The sequence below is a fragment of the Theropithecus gelada genome, chromosome 4 (genome assembly GCF_003255815.1).
Source record: "Theropithecus gelada isolate Dixy chromosome 4, Tgel_1.0, whole genome shotgun sequence".
Lineage (NCBI taxonomy): Eukaryota > Metazoa > Chordata > Mammalia > Primates > Cercopithecidae > Theropithecus > Theropithecus gelada.
In genome coordinates, this window is record NC_037671.1 from 120,731,013 (window position 1) to 120,753,752 (window position 22,740).

General features: G+C 37.6%; 1 protein-coding gene and 1 long non-coding RNA gene across 3 annotated transcripts in view; one reads left to right on the plus strand and one right to left on the minus strand.

Annotated features, from left to right (window-relative positions):
- LOC112623427 overlaps window positions 1-5,333 on the minus strand; it is a 72,533-nt gene extending 67,200 nt beyond the window's left edge. The window contains exon 1 of the long non-coding RNA XR_003119134.1: window positions 4,777-5,333. This is a non-coding gene — a long non-coding RNA (uncharacterized LOC112623427). The remainder of the gene's footprint in view (window positions 1-4,776) is intronic.
- Window positions 5,334-5,427: 94 nt separating this feature from the next.
- Window positions 5,428-21,989, plus strand: FBXO30 (F-box protein 30). Of its 2 annotated transcripts, none has more exons than XM_025384475.1 (3): window positions 5,428-5,619; window positions 13,754-15,800; window positions 19,816-21,989. In XM_025384475.1, exons 2-3 carry the CDS (start codon window positions 13,770-13,772, stop codon window positions 20,017-20,019), a joined length of 2,235 nt encoding a protein of 744 aa, XP_025240260.1. In that variant the 5' UTR covers window positions 5,428-5,619; window positions 13,754-13,769; the 3' UTR covers window positions 20,020-21,989. The 2 variants fall into 2 exon arrangements, with proteins under 2 accessions (XP_025240260.1, XP_025240261.1); XM_025384476.1 differs by having other exon boundaries at window positions 5,434-5,530.
- The last annotated feature ends 751 nt before the right edge of the window (window positions 21,990-22,740 follow it).

Here is a 22,740-nt window from a genome sequence, read left to right on the forward strand (position 1 = left end):
AGAAATAATATGAACTTCTGTTTTATCACCTGTTGGATGAGTCACTAAAACAAGGGGGATAAAAATGTAGACATTTTTGTGTTAGATTTTTTTCCCCATGCAGGGTTTTTTAAAAATTTGAAAACCACATCATGTTGTTTTGCATAGTTATATGAATTTCCAGGAGTTTTAAAAATAATCAGAAAATATGTTGCCACCATTTCCTCCATTCACATGTGGCACCAGCTATTAGACTAGAGCTAAGTAACAACTTAGTAACAATGTGCTTGTCTAATCCCAACAACCTCTTTTGAGCCCTCTTCTTGTTACTAGCATGGCATTTATATGAAGACATTTGACTTTGCTACAAATGCAATTGAATAGAGAGTATAGTAGACCTGAGAACTAAATAGTGAGCCCATTTATGGGGTAAATTAAAAGTGGTTTCTCCCAGATACTTAATCTATACCAAATTTCTTCAAATAATGAGAAATGTATACATAGAAATTAAACATTATCTGAAAATGTACTATCAAAAAGTGCTGTTCGCTTAGCAAAGTCACATATATATTTGTAGACAACTGATCTAAAAGGATATCTTTTAGATGTCCTGAGAGAAGGCTACCTGATCATCTGCTTAAGCACAGACTTAGTACCCATAAGTGTTAGCTTCCCAAAATTCAAATGCAACACCTTTGAGGTACAACCTTTAGGGGAAGGGGATTTTTCATTTGTTTCTTTATTTGTTTAATGAGCATATATTCTGTATGCTAGGCACTATATTAAGAAATCTAATTACAATAATTCAAACTGTGAAATATTGAAATGAACATGATAGATAATTTCAATAATGTCCTATAGTAAGTCTGTGGTGTACGGGAACAAAACCCTGGTCTTCTGCTTTTCCAATATTCCAGGCTGCCTCGGTTCAAATTCTCTTGAAAATTTAGATAAAATTGCAAGGTTGACTTTGGGTTATGAGTATTACCCTTGGCAGGCTGCTTCAATTATCATATAATTGTATGTTAATTATCATATTCCTCATACTTCAAATGAACTTATACAGGAACTATAGTTATAGCTACTAGATTCTAGACTCTGGGAATTAGGTGATTCAAACTGACTCTTTCTTTCTTGTAATTCCAGAGGAGCATATCATAAAAGAGGAATGGTATTTCCCACCACAGTCCCAGCTGGTAATTCTGATTGTCCCACGATTTCACAGCTGCAAATCAGCCCCCACCCAATAACACTTGTCTCTGGCAATGATCCTTAATTAGAACATGACTTAGACTTTAGTGCTAACTTATCTGTTGCCTTGGCCCTGGGCTACCTGAGTACAGGCTGGTTTAGTTGGAAAAGAAAACCTACTTGAACATAGGTCTGTTTATCCTAACATTGAACAAAGGGTAGAGCCATTTGTCTGGTTGCTGAATTTACTTTATTTAGCAACTGAATTTATTTTCTTTGATAACTTCTCTCTCTTACAGTCTAGTCTTGTCAAGGCTTTGTACTTGTGGTGTCATTTTTATAGTTCTTATTCCTTCCTCAACTTGGGTATGGCCTCTAGAAAAAACCATTAGTTCTTGTCCAAGCCTGTATGTGACAGCATGTGGGGTGTGATGTGAGGAGCAGGTAAGGCTTTCCTCTAAGGCAGCAGGTAGGTTAAACCTAATATTGCCCTTTCCTCCTTTTTTTAAAAAACCTTGAATTTCCAGGGTCCCCGTCACTTCTCTGAGTGGCTAAGTCATACAGATGAGAGCTTTCCTCTAGAAGTCTATGTCAAAATACATGTATATTAGAGAGGAGGGTATATTGAAAGAAATTTGTGATTTCTGGCATTCTTTCTGCTCACCTTACACTTTGATACATTCTCTTGGAAAGGCACCAATAGAAGGTAAATAGAAGATACACAGAAAATGAGGATAAGGTCAAATGACAGGAAAAGTAAATATTTTATTTTTCAAATAAAATACTATGCATCTACAATGTACATGGTAGTATACTAGATAGTTGGGGAAGATATAAAAGTGGTACAAAATCTGCTTCCATGAATTTGGGAGATAATCTGTGAGCCAGTATCTACATGTGAATCTATATGTTTTACATATATATTTGTGAAAAAGGTAACAGTGCCATCTGGTACATGTAAAAGTGCTGAAAACAGATAGTATTTGCTACAGAGTCCTCTCAGAGAGGACATGGTATTAGAGCTGTATATTTAAGAAGCAGGAACCTCAGATTTACTATGATCACAGGTGGATTGGAATTGGACTGTGCATAGTGTTTGGTAGATAAAAGAAAGAAACAAATCAGGCTAAAATGAAAGATTTACTTTGAGCAACTGAAGATAGGAGTTGAGACTGTATCTCATGGGCTCTAGGTAGCCATCTTCTACGGTCTGAATGGTTTTGTCCCCATCTCAAAAATTCATATTGAAACTTAACCCCCATGCAACAGTGTTGGAAAGCATGGCCTTTGGGAGGTGACTGAGTTTTAAGAGCTCTGCCCGAATGAATGGGATTAGGTGCCCTTATAAGAGGGCTTGGCAAAGGGAATTTTTACTCTTGCCCCTTCACCTTCTGCTATGAGGACAGAGCTTTACTCTTCTCCAGAGGAAGAGGTGTTCAATGTGCTATCTTAGAAGCACAGATGGGACCTTTAACAGACAACCAAATCTGCCCATGCCTTGATCTTGAACTTCCCAGCCTCCAGAATTGTGAGAAAATAAATTTTTCTTCTTTATAATTTTAATTTCTTGTAATGTATAATTACTCAGTTTGTAATATTTTGTTATAGCAGCATAAACAGACTGGGACAGTTAATATTGAGTGTCAACTTGATTGACTTGAAGGATGTCAAGTATTGATCATAGGCATGTCTGTGGGGGTGTTGCTAAAGGAGAATAACATTTGAGTCAGTGGGCTGGGAAAGGCAGACCCACCCTTAATCTAAGTGGGCACCATCTAATCAGCTGCCATTGCAGTTAGGATATAAAGCAGGCAGAAAAACGTAAAAAGGCTAGACTGGCCTAGCCTCCCAGCCTACATCTTTCTCCCATGTTGGATGCTTCCTGCCCTTGAACATCAGACTCCAAGTTCTTCAGTTTTGGAACTCAGACTAGCTCTCCTTGCTCCTCAGCTTGCAGATGGCCTATTGTGAGACCTTGTGATTGTGTGAGTTAATACTTAATAAACTCCGTTTTATGTGTATCTGCCCTATTAATTCTGTGCCTCTAGAGAACCCTGACTAATACACATACTAAGACACCATCCCATCGAGATGTCTGAATACAAAAATAACAAGATAAAATGAGTGTCTTAGGAAGAATTGTGTTGATAGTGGATTTGAGATAGCAGACAGTGCAGGAGAAAGGACTGGTTAGGCAACAGCAGAAATCCAAATTTGTTTAAGACAATAATGTTTAAAATAAACTTCAGCCACATTAAATTTAAAGGAGTTTGAGCAACAAACAATTCACGAATCAGGCAGCCTCCTGAGCCAGAGGAGGCTCTGAGACTCCAGCACAGCCACATGGTGGAAGATGATTTACGGACAGAAGAGGGAAAGTGACGTACAGAAAACGGAACTGAGGTATAGAAACAGCTGGATTGGTTACAGGTTAGGGTTTGTCTTATTTGAACGAGGTTCAAACAACTGGCTACATTTGATTGGCCAAACTCAGTGATTGACAGAAGTGTGGGCTATGGTCTGTTTACTCCTCCACTTATTATAGGTCACCGTGTACACAGAAACCTTTAGGCTGAACTTAAAATATGTAAGGAGGCTGCTTTAGGCTAAACTTGATTTAACAGTAACTAGGAATGAAGGTGAAAGAAAAAAAGGATTTTAAATAATTGTCTGGACACGGAAAATTAATGAGATGAAGGGGAAAAGAAGACAATGAGATTTCCAGCCTGAATGACTCAGCTTCAGGCGGGTGAGAGTGACCTTGTGTCAGCTAGATGACTTAGTGGAAGGTAAAGCCCCAGATCTCAAAAAGTATAATTAGAGATTCACAGAATTTTAAAGCTGGAAAGGGTTCTAGAGATAATCTATTTTAGATCCTTTATAAGAAGACAACTAAAGCAAAAGAAAGGTCTGTGACTCAATCCAGGACAGTAAGAATGGAGGGGGGCCATAGTGTAGCAGCACCTACATCCTCTCCCAACAGGCCATCCTGCTTGTTTCCCCATCCTGACCATGTAGCTCTCTGGACAGTGGTTCTCAAGGTCTGAACCGAGGACCAGAGCCTGTCTGCAGTCAAATTAGGCAAAATAAGGGAAACAGGTAATTTTTCAAAAAGTTAATCATTTAAGGAATCAGTCTTTACTCTGTAATCTAAGTTCCTAACTCAGTCTTTGTTTTAATTTACGGATCTGAAAAACCGACAGGTCTGAGAGTCATTTCTCTGTAGGATAGCAAGTTATGTGTGAGCTCTCTTTCCCAAAGCACAACAGCAGGGGGTAAAGAAGCAGCCACAAAAAGGATGACAACAGTGTTTTCCTGGCTCTGCCCCAATCCCCACTGCTAGGATTACAGCCATCTTCCCTTTGTTGTAATTCTCTTGCCATAGGGGTGGGCAGGAGTCCCCGACAGAGGGGCGGGGGCGCGTGAGCGGCTCCCACCACCCAGAGCTCGGAATCACTGTCCCACGGCCGTAGACCAAGGCTTGGTGGTGGCAGCTGGGGCGTGGACATCCATTCTTTGATATAGCCCTGTGGGATTTCTTTACTCCTCAGTCATAGGTAAGGTACACTGCAAAAGCGGCTTCAAGCCCCCTGCCCAGCTAATTACCTTCCCGGAATGACGCCTCAGCCCCTCACAGAAGCAGCCCCTGGTGGGCTGTCCCGTCTGAGCTCCAGAGAGGCTCTGCCGCCCGCCGGGATCCAGGGCTGCGTTCCGTCCCGGGGGACATAAAACCCGACAGGGGATAACGGGTCACAGCACCCTCCTGGCACTAAGTCATGGGACTTGGGCACGCTGAGTTAGCCGGCGGGAAGGCCTGTGGCGGCAATCACCAAAGGTCGACCAAGGGCTGACCCATTTCCTCCAAAAATGAGCCAAAGGGAAAGCAGTGCCCCGGAGTCAAGGGATCGGGGCTGCTTCTCCTTCAACTAGCGGCGGGAACAAGTCATGCTACTGGGGCCTGTTTCCTCAATTGTAAAATGAGGGGTCTAGGATTCCCTCTAGGAATGTAAGATTCTAAAATCGAACAGGGTTTGGTAGCACCGCCAGGGCGGAGCCTCACGGGGCGCCGCGGGAATCCAACGACAGGACTCGCCACAGCAGGAGCTCTCTCCAGACCCTACTCTAGCCACGTGGCTGCCGGGTCAGAGGGCAGCGTGCGCGTCCCCGCCGGGCCTGCGGGCGCGTCCCCGCCCAGCTGCCGGCAGAGGCCGGGCCGGGTGGGCGGGGCGCGGCGGGGCGCGGCGGGGCGGGGCGCGCCAGGAGGGCGGCTGCCTCTGGGGTAGGCCGGCTGGAGAAGAGAAAAGGCGGCGGCCCGGCTGGGGAAGAGGGGTGGAGGAGGCGGTCCGGACGGCTGTGTGGGGCACTGAGCGTCGCCGGGACAGAGCGGAGCAGCTGGGCACGACGTCCAGGGCAGCTAGGGCCTGGGCCGCGGTTCGGCCGCGCTGGCCGGTGAGTGTCGGGAGGCCGGCAGGGGAGGCCGGCGCCGTCCGCCCTGCGGCGGGGACCGAGGCGGCGGCTGGGCAGTTAGAGGCCGGCAGCCGGGATCAAGGCGCTGGCGCTGGCGACCGTGGGGTTGACGGGCCCGGCCTGGAGTGGAGGAAAGGCGGCTGACCCCGGTCCTTACGCGTCCCGGGTCGGCCGTCCGGTCGCGCTGAGAAGGCGTCCGTGGCGCTGGTGTCCGCGCCCGGCAGCATGCCGGGCCAGCCGTTGAGGTCAGCAAATGGCGACTCAAGCCCCGAGGGTACCGACCTCCGTGTTCCCCCCAGTTTGTGTGTCTGTGTATTGGGAAGGGACGAAGGAGGAGTTAAACTTAGGGAACCCTAAGCTTCTTGTTGAGTCTGGCTTTTAGAAACTTGGGTTCTTTGGGGACAAATGGGTTAAAGTAAGATTAGGGAGGCATCATCCACTGTCTGCACGGGATGAGCAAAGTTGGTAACTTTTCCATTCATGGAAGTGAGAGGATCTTATCCTTAGCCTCGGTCGTTATTAAAGGGAAACTTCCTTATTTTGCAGACCTGAGGTTATTTGTGGTGTTCCACGACCTGCACCTTGGAACTGCTTTGCTTGGAAGGGGTTTATAGAGCGCGTGCTGAATTCAGAGTAATCTGCCAATATGTTTTTAACGTGTGTATTTGGGAGTATAGAGGCAAAGAGGCAGAACAGTATGTATTTACCATGATCCTAGTACTCCATTTCCCTCTCCCTTTCTCTTGTTTTTTGTTTTTTTTTTTTTTTTTTTTTTTTTTTTTTTTTTTTTTGAGCCCTGTCGTAAGTCCCAAATAAAAGATGCTTGGGAACGAATTGACCTTTTATTCCATGATTACTTCGTTGACTCTGATCCAAGATGAAGTTATTTATGGGCATTATGATATCGGTGTAGATTAAGTTAAAACTCTTTTAATACAAAATCCCAAACTTTTTAAATTTCCATTTGCTCAATTTCAATACTGTTTGTTCTTTAGAGACCTATGCAAATTATATTAACAGGTTTTGCATTTGCTCATACTAAGGTTTTCCAAAGCAGTCCAGTTGTTGACATGGCAAAAGGAAAAGAGTAGCATAAAATAAACCTTTAGGGTTTTTCAGAGGGTTAGATTTCAATATGCGGTTTCCGCTGAATCACTCTTCTTAATGCTTAGTCACTGTTTCTCATCACAGAAGTTTAATTGGGGGTAACATGGTGTTTTGCTATTTGTTTTTACCTAGCACTTTAGTGCCGTGACGTAACTTTTTTTTTTTTTTTTTTTTTTTTTTTTTTAAATTCTGGAAATAGAGGAGTTTCGTGAATGCTATAAGAGAACTGAGGTTTCCAATATAGGCACACTTTAATGTATACTAAGTGTACTAGGTATTTAATTTCAATCCAGTATTTCTCCCGGTCTAGCATTGGGAGACTTCTTCTAAAAAGTGTCCTAATATATCATTAAAAAGCAATATTATATAGGTAATGATAGCGTGTATAGAGAGGTACCTTAAGGTCACCAAAATAGGCATTAGTTAATGCTTACTGTTTGATATAACATGTTTCTAAGATGTGAATATTTTAATGGGTAAGCCCTATGCTATTCCGTATGATTTTGGATAAGTCTTTTAATTCAGTTCCTAAGACTGCTTATTTGATAAAAGGAGTTAGTACATACTATGGAATGTCATTGTATTTGTAGAATTTTTTGACATAAAACAATTGAGTCAAAGGCTGTATAAAATATAAATTAAATTCAAATTCAGTGTGATGAAATAGAGGAGATTGGCCTTAAACAAGTTGCTTCTATATTTTAGGTAGATAGATGTTAGATGCAGACAGGCGGATCAGTTAAAACCCAGTCTATGAAAATCTTTTTTTTAAAGAATGGATAATGTTATTACTAGGTAGTTCTTCGTATGATTGCATTTAATTAATGATCTCATAAAAATAATTACACATACAATTTTTGTGTATGTAAGTGTGGCTGTTGTGCAAATCGAAGTACATCTGGTTTCTGAGAACTACATGTTTATATCCTATTGGACATACACATAATTGTAAACAACCTTTTTAAAGTTCTAGGTTGTTTCCAGAGTAAAGTAACTGCCTCAAGGTCACTAAGCTGAGACTCCTTGGAAGCCCATTCCCCCATGTCATGTTACCTGTTTTAATAAACTGAGTTCTGCCATTTGGGTGGATTATTTTTATCTGAGTATCAACTCAAATAGGTTCTAGTCTGAGTATTAAATATTTATTAATACTATTTCAATTTCCTATGTAAGTCTGTGATCGTTTCATTTGCTTATTTAGTGGAGAACATTGCAAATAGATATCGCTTTAGAATATGCTACTCATGACCATGACCATATTTAGAAATGAAGAATATATGTTTTGATATATCTGGAACAATAAAACGTAAAAGAAATCCATATAATTAGGTCATCCATTTTATAAATGAAAACGAAAGTTTAATAAAAGAATGTATACATTGTAATCCATTTAGCCATTTGGGATTGAAAGCTAGTGCTTTGAGTTGGTAATTTAAGGATGTCTTTTTAATTTTGTCTAACCAATGCCCCCCAAACCCACCTCTTTTTAAACAGTAAGATAAGATGCCTAACTGAGGTGTAGATTTATTATCATTTTTTAAAGCTGAGTGCGCCTGATAAACAGATCAGTCAGTAGAGGTACTATGCACTAGTACCTCTGGACTTTACAAGGGATGAGATTTGCACTGGAAGAGCTGATAAGTGATTGCTAAATTTGAAATTTCATTTGTGGACTTAACTTGTAATAATGGTTAATTAATTGAACAAATCTGTCTATAGTTTTATATCAGCCTTACATTGGAACAGTATATTACTGTTTTAAGTATATTTTATTTAATACCATGTTAATTGTAATACTAAGCTGTAGGCTGATAGCACTTCCTATTTTGAACTTCTTTTTCTCACTCTCTATTCAGGCACCTTTGCATGTGTAGACCTTAATCTCTTCCTTTCTTTTTGAACCCAGTGCTTCTGTATTCATTTTTTTTTTTTCCAGTAATTTGTCTGCAGGTTTGATTAGGGAATTAAAATAGTAGAAATATATAAGGTAAATGCTTCTTCCTGTGTTTCTCATATTATTATTATTTAAGATTTTAAAACAATGGAAGGTTGAAACTAACTTTCTCTGATTTGCTTTTTTGATAGATGATTTGTCTAACTCCATATATAATGCCTGAAACATATTACTTATGTGCTCAACATATGTTTGAGCACCATTGACTTTTTATGGCCAGTACAGTGAAGTAATTTTGATTCAGTTTGATTGATGCCAGATCTGTAAGGTATTTTTATGTGGAATATGTAGTTTTCCATGAAATGAAGACTCTGATTTGTCCATTTCATTATTTCCTTATAATTCTTCGTGTATTTAACACAAATGAGTCTCTAATTGAGGCAGAATTTTGAATGTAGGGAACATAAGAATGAATGAGACAGAGATGATTCTGACTTTCATGGAGCTTATAGTTTTCCTGTGGAAATAGATATTAAACAAAACGATGACTTACTTAGAGTAGTCACTAGTATTACCAGGGAAAAAGGCAGTGTGTAATGGGTACACACAATAGGGGATCCATACCTTGTCTTTGGAGTATGTGGAAAAGGAACACATAAGCGGAGATTTAGGGTTGAGGCAGTAGGGGTGTGTGTGGAGGAAAAGATATGTGTATCTGTCTGTGTGTTAGAGGTAAAGGCAGACATTAGGAACAGCCTTGAAGCAGCAGGTTATTTTGAATACATTGGATGACTCTTATGTTTTAAAATCATGCTAATTTGCACTTCTTTATATTTACTTACCTCCTTATGTATTTTAATGAATTTTTAAAAATACTTTTTTGAGGTCAATGTATTTATGCCTTTAATGACAAGATCTCATTTCATTATATGGGAAAATGCCATGTCTTAGAACTATTTTTATGAATTGCTTGTCAGCCACTGAGTATGAGTTGGCAAAGAACTTCTCTTAGAGAAAATTGAAAGAATTGAAAACATTTGATGATTTACTAATATTTTCAGGTCCAGCGAAACTTTTCCAATAATTTAAATTCAAGTGTAAATTATTAGAGATGTTAGTTGTTTTCTACTGTGCCTGCTGTGTAACTGATAAATAAGAGATTGATGTTTTTAAACCTGTTCTACAGGATTTACAGGCAGTTGCAAAATACTTTATAAAGGCACGTTTAATTTGATCTAGTGGTCTTGATTAGGTGGAGGATGAATCTAGGGGAGTTTTAAATTCAATACTCAGAATACTCTTAGTATTGACTACTGTATTTTCTTAATTTTTTTCTTAATATAGTTAATAGGAAAATGGAATTGAAATTCATTCCTCATTTGTATGGCTATTTTAAGAATTGTTAAATTTAGTAATGTAATGTTTTGTACACTTATACTGAGCATTATCTATGTAAATTATTCTTCAAATAATTTAAAACATATATATTCAAAGCAGAGTAAAATGCTATTAAAATTGGAAGAGACCAAAAGACTTTCTTGACCACAGGAGTGATTAAGTACTGGGATAAACTACAAACAAAGTTGTGTAATCTCCATTACTCACATAATGTCTTAACATTGGATCACCAGTTACAGAAGTGCCGCCTTATGTTTTTAAACTTTTATAAGTAAACATACCTGTTATTGTCCATGGATGTTGATCGGACATGGAGCTAGAACGTATAGTCCTAGCTCTGCCACTTACTAGGTAGATGACCTTGGCAAATCGCTTACTCTTTCTGAACCTCAGTTTCCTCCAGGTTGTTACAAAGACGTGTAAAGAAGGATAAAATAGGCACATAATTACTGTTCTCTCTTCCTTCTAAGTCTACTTCAGAAAATAATAAATGTTATGAACTTGTTGCTATGAATGCTTTTTTAAAACCTTATTCAAAGGGGGATGGATAGTGTAAAAGAGACTATTTATTTGAAGCTTGACTACTTTCCTTCTACCTTTGAAAATTATGGCTGTTTTTGCTTTTAACTCAGACCCTGTTTCAAGCAGTCGCTATTTTAAGCGCTTTTGAATTAAGTGATATTTTTAAGATGTGTTTTCCCTGGTGGTGTCATGTGATGGTGTGTACAGTAACATAAAGTGTCCCTAAAAGTTCTGAGAGCACTGGTTACTTCTGTTGAAACTGCTTGTATTTTTAGGTTTCTCCCTTAGTAACAGTCAAGCTTGTAACCTTCAGCATGTGAGATCAGCTCAGTCTAGTTCTTGCAAAATAAGAAAGCTACAACTGTTTCACAATCTAATCACTCAGTAAGATTTGTTGTAATTCTTAATAAAGTTTCTCTTTAAATGTCTGGTTAATTTACAAATGTTTGTCACTAGTCTTTTTCTATATGACTATTTTAGTATGTCTATTTTTATAGTTCTATACTTATCTTTAAAATTTATGAAGATAAACATTTAAAAATATTCAACTCATAATTTGTAATTTTTAACACAATTTAAAAATACGGTTTTGGTGTTGAGTATGTACCTTGTCTTTTCTTTGACATCATTGAACACCATAATATCAATTTGGAACTTTGTTACTGAATCAAGAAAAACTCTGTTGATGATGATTCAGGTACACTTTTGTTCTTCTAGTTTGAGAAAACTCATGCCTCAACTGGAGAAAAAGATAATAACAATTGAGGAGTGATTAATTAGTTACCTGGAGCCAAGATAGATTTTATGGAAAAATATGTCATAGGGTTAACAATGTCTTATGCACTGAGGTGAAGAAAACAGGGTAAGAATCACCTTCCAGTCCAGAAAATTCTTGTCTACTACAATGCAATTTGATTTTGGAAATGTTGAACTGAGTTGCCCGTGCCATACACAAGTAGAAATATATAATAAGTAATCCATTGTAGAGAGTGAAGAGGAGTTTGAAAGAGGAATCTGGGCAGGATGTATAGATGGATTTTCAGCATATGTGTGGTAATTGAAACTTTTGGAGAAAATGAAAGCACCCAGGGAGAATGTACAGAATAAGCAAAAAATGACACAAGCCCTGAAGAAATGCAATATTTAAGTAATTATTATTGAGGAATAGTTAAGAAAACTAAGGGTAGGAGAAAGACTGGAGTGACATCATGAAAAGTAAGAGGATGTAATAGTCCCAAAATAAGAGATTAGTCATCATCACGATACAGTGGCCACGGAAGATGGGGTCTGGAAAAATATGCCCTCCAGATTTAGTATTGAGGTTCTCAGCAGAGCAGTTTTAATAGGGGTAGTAAAAATAGAGCCAGAATAGAGAGTTAAAGGACATATAGGAGATTAGAAGGTTTTTGGTGGTATTTTTCTTTAGAAAGCTTGACTGGATAAGAAAAAAAAATGGTGGCAAAGGGCAGATATTATGTTATTATTTCAATTATTATTGTCACTTTTTGAGACAGAGTCTCACTGTGTCACCCAGGCTGGAATGCGGGGGTGCACAATCATGGCTTACTGCAGCATTAATCTCCTGGGCTCAATTGAGCCTCCTGCCTTGGTTTCCCAAGTAGCTGGGATTATAGGTACATGTCACTATGCCTGGCTAATTTTTTTGTTTTTGTTTTGTAGAGAGAGGGTCTTACTATGTTGTCCAGGCTGGTCTTGAATTCTAGGCCTCAAACGACCCTCCTATCTTGGCCTCCCAAAGTGCTGGGATTACAGGTTTGAGACACCATGACTATTAGTTTTTAGAGGTTAAATAATCTTTTAAGTTTTTATTGCTAATAGGAAACACGCCAGTAAAGAAGTTGATTATACTAAAAATACATTGAATAGACTCATTAATTATAATTAAGTCAATATATTATGGTTAGACTTTTATTTTTGATGTAAAACTTTTCTTTATAAAAGTTACAGTACAAGTTTTAAAGCAGGAAAGACTTAATCCATTCATGTTATTTTATAGAACTATTTCTCTGCTTACAATTCTCAGTGACTTCCAGTTGTAAAAGTGTGAACTCTTTAGAGCAGCATGAAGCACTCATTATGATTTGCCTTATTCCTTTCTGGCCTCATCTTTTACAGATACCTTGCATTTTTCCCTGTGATCCAACAATACTAGGGAACTTGAGGTTTTGCTAATTCATGCTTTTTGGTATTTGCATTTGCTATTACTTCAGCACTGAATTCCTCTCGTTTTTACCAGTTTACCCTCCCGTACTTAAGACCTCTCTTTCAAGACTACTGTGAATTATTCTCTAATCCCTACTCATATTGATTATTATCTTCTCTATTGGTACCATTTTACTTCTATCATATGGACCACATAAAAACGACATACACTTTTTACTGTCTTTGACATCTTGCTGTAGCTTTTTGAGAGGAGGCACCGTGACTTGCTAATCTTCATATTGCCACACCGAACACAGTGCCTGATCCATGATAAACAATAAATAGGCATTTAGTGAATGAATGTGACCCTCAAAAGTAAGTGATTGGCCCACAGCCACAGAGCTTGAGCTAGAACTTTTATTTTCTGGATAAATTCCTTGTATGTTCTAATTAAGACTTAATTTGTTGTGGAATTTATTAAGGCATATATAGAAGGAGGGATCAATAGATGAAATCTTAAATGAATTCATTTAGAAGGAATGAAAAGAAAACTTCTAATAAAGTTTTAAATACATTCATGAAATTCATACTGTTCTTTTTTAGTAATATGAAGTCTCTGCAATGTGGGGTACAATCAAAATCAGTTTAGTTGAAATTAGAAAGATAAAAGTGAAAACACTCTGAAATCTAAAATGCACATTAACTTGTTTTTAGCATTATATAGTATACAGTATTAGAATTTAAATCATATATTTTGAAACTTTTACGCTTTTAGACATATTGTTATATGGTATATAAAAATGAGCCCTTATGACATTCTATAGTATTGAATTGTTACTAGAATATAAGTGCTTACGTCCTTTCAAGACATTGATTATATGTAAAATTAACTGGTTAAATATGTTTATTTTATATATGTCATCCTAAAATAAACCAAGATATTAGATACATTAGTGATTTAAGTATTAAACAATTTTGAAAAATCAACAATTTTTTGGCTAACTTCTTATCTTTTTCCATTTCATCAACCAGAGCTGTGCTAGCCATTATGGAGGAGCAGCTGCAGCATTCCCATTGTGTGAATTGTGTCAGTAGACGGTGCATGACTAGACCAGAGCCTGGGATTTCCTGTGATTTGATTGGTTGTCCATTGGTTTGTGGTGCAGTTTTCCATTCTTGTAAAGCTGAAGAGCATCGACTTTTATGTCCATTTGAACGAGTGCCTTGCTTAAATAGTGACTTTGGATGTCCGTTTACCATGGCCCGAAATAAAGTTGCTGAACATCTGGAAATGTGTCCTGCAAGTGTGGTGTGCTGTACTATGGAATGGAATCGATGGCCAGTTAGTTATGCAGACCGGAAATCATATGAAAATCTAAGCAGAGATGTTGATGAAGTGGCACAATTGGATATGGCCTTGGCCCTTCAAGACCAAAGGATGCTCTTAGAATCCCTCAAAGTAGCCACCATGATGTCAAAAGCAACTGATAAAGTATCCAAACCTAGAGAACAAATCTCAGTTAAATCAAGTGTCCCAGAAATACCACATACTAATGGTTTGGTGTCTGTTGATGAAGAATCTTATGGTGCACTTTATCAAGCTACTGTAGAAACAACCAGAAGTTTGGCTGCTGCTTTGGATATCCTGAATACTGCTACAAGAGACATTGGCATGTTAAATACAAGTATCCCAAATGACATGGATGAAGAGCAAAATGCGAGAGAAAGCTTAGAGGATCAAAACTTGAAAGACCAAGATCATCTTTATGAGGAGGAGATAGGAGCAGTAGGCGGAATTGACTACAATGACACAGATCAGAATGCCCAGTCTGAACAAAATGGTTCAAGTGATTTATTATGTGACTTGAATACAAGTTCTTATGACACTTCAGCTCTTTGTAATGGCTTTCCTTTGGAAAATATATGTACCCAGGTCATAGACCAGAATCAGAATTTACATGGTGATTCAAAACAAAGTAACTTAACAAATGGAGACTGTGTGGCATCAGATGGCACTTCAAAACCTTCCAGCTCACTTGCGGTAGCAGCACAACTTAGGGAAATAATACCATCCAGTGCTTTGCCTAATGGCACGGTTCAGCATATCCTCATGCCAGATGATGAGGATGAAGGTGAATTGTGTTGGAAAAAAGTAGACTTAGGGGACTTGAAGAATGTGGATGTCTTATCTTTCAGTCATGCTCCTTCATTCAATTTTCTTTCTAATTCATGTTGGTCTAAACCAAAGGAAGATAAAGCAGTAGATACATCAGATTTGGAAGTTGCAGAAGATCCCATGGGCCTCCAAGGAATAGATCTGATCACAGCAGCACTGCTGTTTTGTCTAGGAGATTCTCCAGGAGGTCGGGGTATATCTGATAGCCGCATGGCTGATATTTATCATATTGACGTTGGGACTCAGACTTTTTCACTTCCATCTGCGATATTAGCTACAAATACAATGGTTGGGGAGATAGCTTCAGCTTCAGCTTGTGATCATGCCAATCCACAGCTTTCAAATCCAAGTCCATTTCAGACACTTGGGCTGGATTTAGTATTGGAATGTGTCGCTAGGTACCAACCCAAGCAGCGTTCAATGTTTACCTTTGTGTGTGGACAGTTATTTAGAAGGAAAGAATTTTCTTCCCATTTTAAGAATGTGCATGGTGACATTCATGCTGGACTCAATGGCTGGATGGAACAGAGGTGCCCTTTAGCTTACTATGGTTGTACCTATTCTCAGCGTAGATTTTGTCCATCAATACAAGGAGCGAAGATTATACATGATCGCCATTTGCGGTCATTTGGAGTTCAGCCATGTGTATCTACAGTATTAGTGGAGCCTGCTAGAAACTGTGTGTTGGGATTACATAATGACCATCTAAGTAGTCTTCCTTTTGAGGTCCTGCAGCATATTGCAGGCTTTCTTGATGGCTTCAGTTTATGCCAGCTCTCATGTGTATCCAAGTTAATGAGGGATGTGTGTGGCAGCCTGCTTCAGTCTCGTGGCATGGTCATACTGCAGTGGGGGAAAAGGAAGTATCCGGAAGGAAATTCATCATGGCAGATAAAAGAAAAGGTTAGTGTAATCTTTACAGCCTTTTATTTGACATAAAGAGGGCTTTCGTAATACTGCTGAATTAATACAATTAATATCTTGTTGAGAAATTGACCATTCCCTAAAACTTACTAAATCAATGTGATGACAGAATTTTTTTAATGGAAATTAATAATGAACTAGGATAGTTAGAATTGTTTGCCATAATTATAGGTTTACTAGAACTAGATTATAATCTAATATGGCAGAGACCACTTATGTTTCTCAATTTTTCTATAACAACTCTTTTTTGTTTGGGTCCATTTTACCATCTTCTAATTTGGACTCCATCTGAAAAATTTGCATCATAAGATAATGGAGGAAGTAAGAAGAGGGTTTTTTTCCTGCTTGTAATTGTCTCTCCATTCTATGGCCATTTCGTTCTTAGGATTTGGTTGTTTCAGGTATAACCTAAATAGCGAGAGATGAGAAAAAGTTATAACTACGACTATGGTCATATATTAAAGTGACCAGAGGAACATAAATGGATGAATGAGGAAATGCTTCAGGCTCATGTGCGAAAACAGTAGGGCAGTAGGATTTGATATTTTGGGTGGGGACTCGGTTTAGTGGAGTCCAAAGAAGTGATGCATACTGTATTGGAAACTTGAGCTGGAGATTTAGGCAGACCTAAGCAAATTCAAGCTACACCATTTTCCTTCTGTGATACCCTACTTTTGCTCAGCTTCTATTTGGCACTACTCAGTAGGACCTGGAAGGCATTACAGATATCTTTGATTGAAAGTGTTTTTTATTTTTGAACACTTACAATATGAAACTTTTACATTTTATAAAGTGGAAACAATTGTGATAAACTTTACATTTAGTTGCACAGCATTCAAACTGGTTGCTTTATTTGTAGCACCTTTAGGTTTTCTTTCATTCATTGCACTGATTTTTCAGAATTCTACATCCACTTGGTTTCCCTGAGGCTTTGACCAATAAATGATCACATAAATTGTTTCATGATTTTTTTTTTCCCAAAAGGGAATTTCTGATGGCAGAAAGTTTCTACCACTTGTGTTTGTGTGTATTTTTGTTTTCCATATGATTTTGTATCTTTTCTTCCCTTTGGGATGGGACACTCTTAGTATGGTCTTTTTATCTTTGCCTACTAGTATTGACATATGGAGTGAAATGTTTTTTGGGGATTCTATAATCATTCCTGCAGAAAATCTCACCTACTCTTCAAATTTAACTCGCCATCAGTTATATAGATTAGTCACACATCTGTATCCTAGCCATTTGCTCCACTATACACAAGCATCTACTGGACATTTCCACTTGATTACCCTACAGCTTTCTCAAACTCAACATTTCCAGCCTACTCCAGTCCTCCCCCTCTTAGTCTGAGAAAGTGGCACCATCATCACCAAGTTTCCTAAACCAGGAATTTAGGAGTTATGTTGACTGCTTTTTCTCCCCCCTTTGTTTTTATTCAGATAATCATGAAGTCCTGTTTATTTTCCCTTTCTCATACCTCTCAGGTTTGCTTCTCTGTTTGCACTGCCATTTCCCAAGTTCATTCCCAACTTTAGTAGTCTCCTAGACTACAACAGCAGCTTCCTTCTAACTGGGTTCCTACTTCCATTTGGGCCCTTCTAAAATATATTCTCTACACAAGAGCTAATGTGATATGTATTTTCTTGAATACAGTTCTTACACTGTCACTGCAGTGCTTAAAAACGTGTTTAATATTTGTTCATCACCCCGGGATAGAGTCCAGCTCCTTAATAAAACATTTGAGACTTTTTGTAATCTCATCTTTATCTTTTCACTTTCCTTTTCATTTTATACTGTAACCATGTTGATTTACTGACAGTTCCCTAATGTTTTTTCTTGCATTAAGTCTTTAAAGTATGCCATCCCTAATACTCACACTTGAGCACCTGCAATATGCTACTCAGTGTGCATTAGTACTTGTATTAACTTACATAATCCACTGTCCCCATTTTACAGACAAACAGAGGTTAAGTAAGCTTGCCAACTAATTGACTTAGGAAACTGGTTTCTCCATCTTTTGATCTTCATCTTTCTTGCTGTGTCCTGCTTACTCTTCAGGTTTTACCTCCTGAAGATAGCTTCTTGGCACCCAAACCCTGACACCTTCTGAGAGTTGCACTGCTCTGTGTTCCTGTGGTGCTCCATTATATACCTCTACTAAAGAACTCACTGTGCTGTTTTGAAATTGATTGATCAGTTTCAGTCACTAGACTGTAAATTCCTTGAGAAGTGGGACTCTCAGGGAACCAAAATACTCCCTTGCATAGCAGCTACTATGTAGTAGGCACTCAGTAAATACTTGATGCGTACTTGGATGAAAGATGGATCCATTACTAAGAAATCTTGTAATCAGCAGGGGGAGTCATACATTTTCTTTTGCCTGCTTTTCCTAAGTTTGCTTCAGCAGACTCTCAGTTGTACGGAAGTAGAGAGACTGCCTGTCTCCATTGAATCTTTCAGCTAATTCACCTGCCAAAGCTTAAAGAAAACTAATGCCTTTGTAGTTTTGTGAGCATAGGGAATGGTAAGGGAGGCTAGTGACATCTATACTATCACTAGGCCTTCACTGACTCCTGGGAAATTACTCCATAAAGGGTAATTGATCATAACCCTAAGGAGTATAGAGGGTACCCTTGTGCTGAACAATGGGGACTTTCTATTGCTAGTTGACAAATAATTGGTTTCCCACAAAATTTGAAGACATCTAGCCACCCCGAGAAGATATTACCTTGCTTTCCTGAGAAGCAATAAATGCTGAGGGTTTTGCTTAAATCTGGCACTCTCTAAAGCAGGGGTGTCCAATTTGTTGGTTTCCCTGGGCCACATTGGTAGAAAAAATTGTCTTGGGCCACACATAAAATACACTAACTACAGCTGATGAGCTAAAAAAAAAAAAAAAAAAAAAAAAAAAAAAATTCAGATAACGTTTTAAGACAGTTTACGAATTTGTGTTGGACTGCATTCAAAGCTGTCCTGGACCACATGCTGCTCACGGGCCCCGGGTTAGACAGGCTTGTTCTAAAGCATCTGCTGTTCAACGCGTTATAAATTGTTCCCTGTATCAACATTTGCCTGTTGATACACTTAGCAGGGATGCCTAGGCCTGTCCTGCCCCATTCATGCTTGTTATCTAGGTCTGTCCTGCTCTGCATTCATGCTTGTTACTTATGTTCAGGTAGCTATATGTTTCATTTGTAAAGATGAGGGGCATGGGGCACAGTCTTTACTGGACTAATAATTTGACAGTGCTTTAGGGCCTAGAGCTGTTGGGGGGACAAAAGGGGAAGAAGCCAATATTTTTACCTACAGACATGAATAGGGATGGCAGGTGAATATTTTGCCTAGAAACATGTTTTACAATGATATGAACTAAAATAGGATCCACTTTACAAATATTATTTTTATATAAAATTTCAGAGCGATTTTGAACAAATCGAAGTACTTGAATATTATTAAGCACCTTTAGTACTTGTGAACAGCAGGAAAATAAGCTTACCTTGGCATACATTATTCTAAGGTATTTTTTAGTACTGATAGTATAAATAGGAATGGGAGAGAAAAATCTGGAGAAAAAAAGAAAAACACTTGCATTGTATCTCCAGAGTGTGGTTAGTTCTAGATAGCCAGTCGGAGAGTATGAAAGAATAGTGTGCAGTACATAATATTTTAGGAAATGGCTCTGAATTTGTGCAGTTTTAATTTTATAAAAATCATTTGGTAAGCCAGATTGGGGTGTGATTTTTAATACTGAGTTTTGTCTTTTATTGTTTTTAAATTTTTTGAAGTCATAATGTCATAGAAGTGATTTACCTTGTAAATATTTGACAGATATATTTGTATCCTAAAGGATTTGCCAATTTTTAATTTTATAGCTATTTGAAACTTTATATTGGATGCTTCTGCAATAGCAGAAATGTACGCAGTAGGAGCAAAAAGTGTGTTTTGATTCTCTACAGATTGACTTGTTTAAATCTAAAGTAGAATTTTCTTGTAGGTATGGCGATTTAGTACTGCATTTTGTTCTGTTAATGAATGGAAATTTGCTGACATCCTAAGCATGGCCGACCACTTGAAGAAATGCAGTTACAATGTTGTCGAGAAACGAGAGGAAGCAATCCCTTTGCCATGTATGTGTGTGACACGAGAACTCACTAAAGAAGGACGTTCACTACGCTCAGTTTTAAAACCTGTACTTTAAAAGTTGTAATTTTACTTGCACATATATGCAAGCACCTAGTGTAATTTCTTTGTAATATGTGAAACTTTATTAATGTATTAAATATTACAACTAGCTAAATTTATTGTCACTATGTATATAATGTTTTGAAGTGACATCTATTTTTATAAAGTACTGTTTAGTTGGAAAAAGTTGCCTTAATGTTTGAAATGTGTGAAATTTTTGGAACTTGCTGGACAGGGTGATTTAATTTTTAGCCGCATAATTTTAAGAATTAGTATTTTCAGTGGTGTGCATATTTTGGTTCCTAAATTTTTGCTTCTTAAACTAAAAATATCCTGACCAATTTATTCCTTGTTTTCTGTGGGTTGCAACCCATGCAATCAAAAAGCAAAACTTTGACTCAGATTTTTTTACAGCATAGGTTTTTCATATAAAAATATTCTCAATTTCTTAAGCACTGCCATAAGATCATTATAATGTTTTTGTTTTTTAGTGCTTCCCTATACAATTGTTAATGCACAGATGATCTCTAATATATACTTACATATGTAAAATCGTAATTAAAGTTTGGTAATGCAGTTTATCATGTTTTAAAAATAATCCACAAAGATGTTTTTAATCTCATATACTTACAATTCAACACAGAGAGTGACCATGTGCAGCTTTCTTTTTTGTTAGATGCCACATCCAAAGACTCATCGCAGTGTGTTATATGACAGGACAATGCAAAAACAAGCAAACAAAAAGCAAGCCTGTGAATATACTGTAATTTGAAACTGCTCCTGGTATTACATATTTGCTGGATATCTAATGTTTTAAAAGAAAATATACCTCATTTTAAGTTTGAATTGGGCATATTGTGTAAATTTCAAATATTCAGAATGCAAAGGGCTTAACTATTAAATTTTTGCCTTTTGATGTTTATAAACATTACAACTGTGTTGTTTTAAGACATTTAAAAACATGAAATTTGTTATCTTTTAAAATGACAATCATGTAGAAACGTGTTTTGGTTGACAATCTCTTTGAAACATTTCCAAGTTAATTTCCCATAGGCTTCACTACCAAGAAAGTAAGAATTGCATCTTTGCGTAATGGTCAAGGTATAATGGAAAAATATACCTATTCTTGAAGTAGTTTATTATAGTTTTCAAATTGATTTATACCATTATTAACCTGATGTGGTCTGCTTAAAAAATGAATATATCAGTGTTTAGATATAAATTGCAAAGGTGGGGATATATACTTAAACAATTTGTCTTTAGCATTTGGTAGTCTGAAATGGTGACAGATTGCTTGTTAAAATTGTGAAAACTCTGTTGTGTCCTCTCTTCCTACATTTGTCCCTGAGAGTGCTCTATGATTACTAGGTTCTTGATTCCCATATATGGCAATCAGGCAGAGGCGTTCCTTGGGCATTAGAGAGTTCCGAAGCTTAAGATTTGTTTTGGTTGGGTCAAGTCCTTAGTACAGTTGAAAAATACAGCATTAAAGACTAATCAATTGTTTTGCCTCACCAGTCATTTTAAATAGTAGAATACTTATTTCTCAGTGCTTAAAATTTCTTTTTCAACTGTGAGATTGAATAAGCAGTCTGTATTTCTGTGAAAAAAACAGAAAAAATATATTAAATACCATAAAATATAACTCTGCCTTTTAAAGTTTTGCTGAAGAATGTGTCTGTGGTTAGGATAGCACAAGCATTAACTTTTGTTTTATAGTTATGCTTTTTAAAATTCATTGTTTTTAAATTTAGACTTCTTATTTCCACACTGGATTATGAGATATTTAATAATTTTCCACCTTATATTTCTTTTACACATTTTGCTGTTCTTTTTTGTTATTGTTATGCCACCATACCATTTTGTTAAAATGTTTTCTTTGTGAAACATTTGTTCAAGTTCTAATAAAATTAATATTTTCCCTTAACATGGCTCAATAACTTAAAAAGGTTCATTTAAATAAAATTGTAATACTTGTTTGACAAATTCCAACACAATCATCGTTTCTGTAGTGTGGATTTTCTGCATGTTATGGTAGTTGTTGATTATCATTGCTCACACATGTTTTACTAGTGAACCTTAATTTTTTAAAAATATGAGACACTCATTACTTAGCTTTCTCTGATCATTCAGTGTCTCAAAAGTAATACCACCTAAGTTCACTGAAAGGCGGAAGAGTTTCTAGCATGGTTATATCTCTAAAAGTCATATAAACCATCTGTCTCTCCTCTTAAGTATGAAAAGGTTTGTATGTTGGCCTAATAGATTGTACTTTGAGAAGTCATCATTGATTCGTTAGTCTTTGCTGAATAGCAAGGTAAAAGGCAAGCATTGGGATGGAGGGAAGTATTTGAATTCACTTTTTTCCTCTGCCTCCTTCCCCAATACTGCCTGTTAGCTTAATCTTTCTCCCTCTCTCCCTCTCCCTTTCCCTTTTTCTCCTTTTCTCACTCTTTTTTACTAGATTTTGAGACTCACAGATCTTACAGCACTGGTTCCTAAAGTGTGGTCCTTGGACTAGCAGGAACATCAACACCTAGAAATTTGTTAGAAATGCAGATTATTAGGCTTCTCTCCAGACTTAGTGAATCAGGAACTCTGGGGTGGGACCCAGGAATCTGTTTTAGCAAGATCTCCAGGTGATTCTAATGCACAGTAAAGTGTTAGAACTTAGAGGGAAGCCTGGGTCATGTCAGCTACACTCTGGTGCATTACTGGAGTGGATATATGTGTGTAC